We start from the raw sequence: 4,221 nt of genomic DNA on the forward strand, positions 1-4,221 counted from the left end.
GTAAGCCCATCATCAAAATTCCAATTGCTAAGAATAGTCAAATCTAGTTATAGTAGAGTCAAAGGTAATATGCAATAATGTTTTATATCGACACCATGGTTAAAAATGATAAATGATAAAATATGCAGTAGTCCCACGTCCAGTAAAAAAAAAAAATAGTATAATTTTTTTATTCACAAAAGCAAAATAATAATAATAATAATCAAAAGTGGAAAAAACAGCCCTTAAGGTCATTGTGTATGCTAGAATATTTTTCCTAAAATGTGGCTGAATTATACTGCAACATTCACATATTCTGCTTCCTTTAGGGACAGGGAGAGGGTTGGGTGTACCAAAATGTCTTGGTAATTTGTTGAATTCATTGTGCCATTCATCTGAAATAGTGCCCCTGGACCACTGGCAGCAAAATATTTTAAATAACAATGACCCACCTCTATAGTTGGCAGTAGATATGAGGTGCTTCTCCTTGTATGCATTCTTCTTTTGCCGCCAGACATGTTGATGGTGTGTATGGCAAACACTTTTAATTTTGGTCTCATCTGACCAATCAAAATTCTAATGCGGTTTGGCAAACTCCAGATGATTGGTTTTTGTAATTGTGATCAATAAGGGCTGTCTTCATACCACCCTTCCAAAAAAAGTTTTGGTATGGAGGTGCCATTTTATGGTTCTTTTTGAGACTCACTCACCATCTTCCTTACCATCCGTGGGGACACAATGCATTTGCGTCCTCTTCTTGGCAAGTTTGCAATCATTCCATATGATTAATATTGCCCACTTTTTATTATATGTGGCATTTTTCTTCATTATAGGGTACCAATAATTCTGGAGCCCATTGTATATTTATTTTTTTAAGTTAAATATAGTCGTCTTAATGGCGAAGTGTAGGGGCCTATAGTTAGCCAAAAATCGAATGGTAGGAAGGAGATTCAAGAAGGCTTGCATGTTGTCCCAGTGACGGACACTAAATTGGCGTTCTTGATTCTCTACCAATCCGGCTCCGTTTCTCAGTCCCGTGTGTATATTCGGCCGGGCAGTAGTTGCTACTCGGGACCGCAGAAGATGGCTTCACCAAGGACAATAACAATTGTCGCTCTCTCCTTCGCTCTTGGTCTGTTTTTTGTCTTCATGGGTACTATTAAGCTCACACCAAGATTAAGCAAAGATGCATACAGCGAGATGGTAAGCGAGGATGTAGCCGATGCATGTGTGTATACATTGCATTGCGTGAAAAAAGAACCATCGTTTCAAGGATGCGCATGGCTTTTGCTACAGATTAGCCTAGGAAACGTATCCACATATGGAAATATGTCAAATGATGTGTTTCAACAAGGCGTTACTTCTGTAAAGTATAAGGATATATTTTATTTTCTGTAAATGCTTTTGACCACAATTACATTGGTCCCTCAACAACAACATACACTGGATTAGCATAACCTTAGATTTAGATGTTAACGTTAGATCTACTATAGTAAATGTACGAATGAAGTTTGTAGTATGCTGAGAAGCAATCCGCGATTTAGCACATCGGCTTTTTGTTTGAATAGATTACAATGTAAATGGATTGAACAGACAAAATTGCGAATGAAGGTTGGGTTTGCCTAATAGCATAAGTCTTAAAAAGAGTTGTATCCTGCTTTAGCAATGGCGCCTGTTTCCAGAAAATTCCATTTGCACCTGCCAGTGCTGACGCTCACTGCCTTAATGAGAGCGCGACGGCGCAGCGTTCCAGGGCATAGACATAGTGATGCTGTAAATCAGTGCTACATCATGTAATTAATTTGCTTGATTATGGGTTTTGATTGCAGTTTATAGTTCGATACACTTTTCAGGTGAACCAATAAGTTACATATATGTGAACAAAGCTCATCTGGGAAAACTCCAAGATGATTTCTGCTGTTAAGCAGGACATAAGTAAATGTCACTGCATTGAAATGGAAATATGCATACAAAATGGTAGTATGGTGCTTAACATTACTATGAAGGGTTGTGACTGTAAATTGATTAAAAATAATATGCAGAGACATACAGACATAAATAGACATACAACAAAGCACACATTTCTTTCATATTGTGCGCTGCAATGCAGCATACTATGGTATTTCAAAATGTTAAAGCTTTTCAATGAATACTGAAAGGTAATAAGATTGATGCAATGATGGATGAATACCTGCTGCATTGTTTAAACTGAATTATCACATTCAAGTCAACTTATAGTGTGGTCTCAGATATTAAAATGCATTTCAACCAGTTGGGAGAAGGGCTTGTGTTTGGTGCTTCTAAAGAATGAAACGTTTTGTTACTTATTACAGGACGTGACCATAGATTCTAGGCAGAAAACATGATTACGCAAGGATCTGAAAAATATATGATCCCCGTGGGTTTTTCTTTACTGGTTAAATATGCAATGCAGAGAATATCCTTTGTATGTATTCTTGGCATATTTGCAGTTCCTGATGTCATTTTCAATCTGTATTTCCCTTGTAAATACATTTTCCACTGCCTTGCAGAAACGAGCATATAAGAGCTATGCCAAGGCTCTGCCAGGCCTGAAGAAGATGGGCATCACTTCGGTACTTCTGCGCAAGATCATCGGCACTCTGGAGCTGGGCTGCGGCGTTGTGCTGACTCTGGTGCCTGGGCGGCCCAAGGACATGGCTAACTTCCTTCTGCTGCTGGTCATGCTGGCGGTCCTCTTCTTCCACCAACTGGTGGGTGACCCTCTGAAGCGGTACGCCCACGCCCTGGTCTTCGGGATCCTGCTGACCTGCCGACTCCTCATCGCCCGGCAGAACGAGGAGAGGCCCGAGAGGGACGAGAGCAGACAGCAGCACGTCAATGCTCAGGAAAAGAACAAAGTCAAAGTGTCCTAGTATATCCTCCTCTGCCCCAGCCCCGCTCTCCATGCTGTGCGGAACCGCGCTGAGAGGATGTATGGACGTCCCACTGGATTATAGAATTACCGATGAAAGAAAACATTGTCACGCAAAAAAGATAGTTGCAGCCCTGGAAGTGTGATTGTTTTCACCTGCTCCCTTCCTGACAGGCAGTCCGCTGCTCCACCCTACCCCCTGCGACACACGCCACCTACACCTTTGCCATCAAAATCTCCTGCTTCTGCCAACTGCTGTGAGACAGCACCTTGTGGAAACCTAATTTTATGCAAAGAGACTCTTGTTTCTTGTTTTTGTTCTTAATGCAAGCATTTTATTATACCATCTTATACTAGTATTTTAAGATGGTCTATCATAATATCATCTTATGAGTGAGGATGTGGTATTCATTAAGTAATTTCAATACTGAGGGGTTTGCAGTCTGTATTGAACAGGACATATAATATTTCATACATAAAATCCAGAATGGCACTGTATATCCATACTGTAAAAGTTAATATTGAAATAGCTTCATAATGTAAGATTTTTGATGATATTCTCTTAGCAGTGCACATGGACAGCATGTAGAATACAAGAAAACCTTGAAATTGTATTTATTATATATTTAAATTCCTTTAGTTTAGGTAGGTAGTCTTTTTTTATACCAAGATCTGCATGGAAAATTGTCCACATGAAATTCCCAACTCATTGTGAAAATGGAGCCATTTTTAGTAATGAAATGGATTTGTGTATTTGCAAATACAGGCAATGTAGTCTTTACCTTCCTTTGTAATGAATCATCTAATGTGTTTTTCTCAATTCCATTTCACTTGTATGAATATAAAAAATGTTGCCAATAAAACTGAGGAAAAAGGAAAACAAAGGCCTAAATCTAAATCAAATGGTGAGCAGAATAATAAGGAATTGGTCTGCTCCAGAAAATTGCATCTACAAGTTTCAGAAGGTAACAGGTGTGCCAATGGTTTGGGGTTATTTTTTAAACAAACAACTTGTGGGTTCATATATAGAGCAGAAATGTTATGCCATAAAGGAAAACTAATTCACATTCAAAGTTCATATGTTTGAATAGATATGTGCTACTATACCATTACATGGAAGGGATATGTAAGGGTACATTTTGTACCATGTCGTCAAAAAATATAGAGGTAACTCAGGTAAAATGTGGTATTGATAGTCTTATGGTATGTAAGGTATACGTTATTTGTTACACATCCCTCCCTGTCCTTAGTCAGCATAGTTGAATAAAAAACACCAATAATGCTGATTGCTGAACTTGATGTATGCTTGTAAGATAAAATGAGAAGAATAAAGACAAGGGAAAAATCAA

At 38.6% G+C, this 4,221-nt stretch overlaps 1 protein-coding gene across 1 annotated transcript; it reads left to right on the forward strand.

Moving 5' to 3' along the window:
- The first annotated feature begins 963 nt into the window (after window positions 1-963).
- On the forward strand, window positions 964-4,221 carry LOC133133797 (novel acetylcholine receptor chaperone-like). The gene is made up of 2 exons (XM_061250017.1): window positions 964-1,182; window positions 2,511-4,221. The coding sequence occupies exons 1-2, from the start codon at window positions 1,063-1,065 to the stop codon at window positions 2,871-2,873; spliced, it is 483 nt and encodes a 160-aa protein (XP_061106001.1). The 5' UTR covers window positions 964-1,062; the 3' UTR covers window positions 2,874-4,221.

Source organism: Conger conger, chromosome 7, assembly GCF_963514075.1.
Source record: "Conger conger chromosome 7, fConCon1.1, whole genome shotgun sequence".
Lineage (NCBI taxonomy): Eukaryota > Metazoa > Chordata > Actinopteri > Anguilliformes > Congridae > Conger > Conger conger.

Coding starts and splice junctions, on each gene's coding strand:
- LOC133133797 (XM_061250017.1), top strand. CDS start 1,063: ATGGCTTCACCAAGGACAATAACAATTGTCGCTCTCTCCTTCGCTCTT. Junction 1,183..2,510: donor AAGATGCATACAGCGAGATG/GTAAGCGAGGAT, acceptor ACTGCCTTGCAG/AAACGAGCATATAAGAGCTA.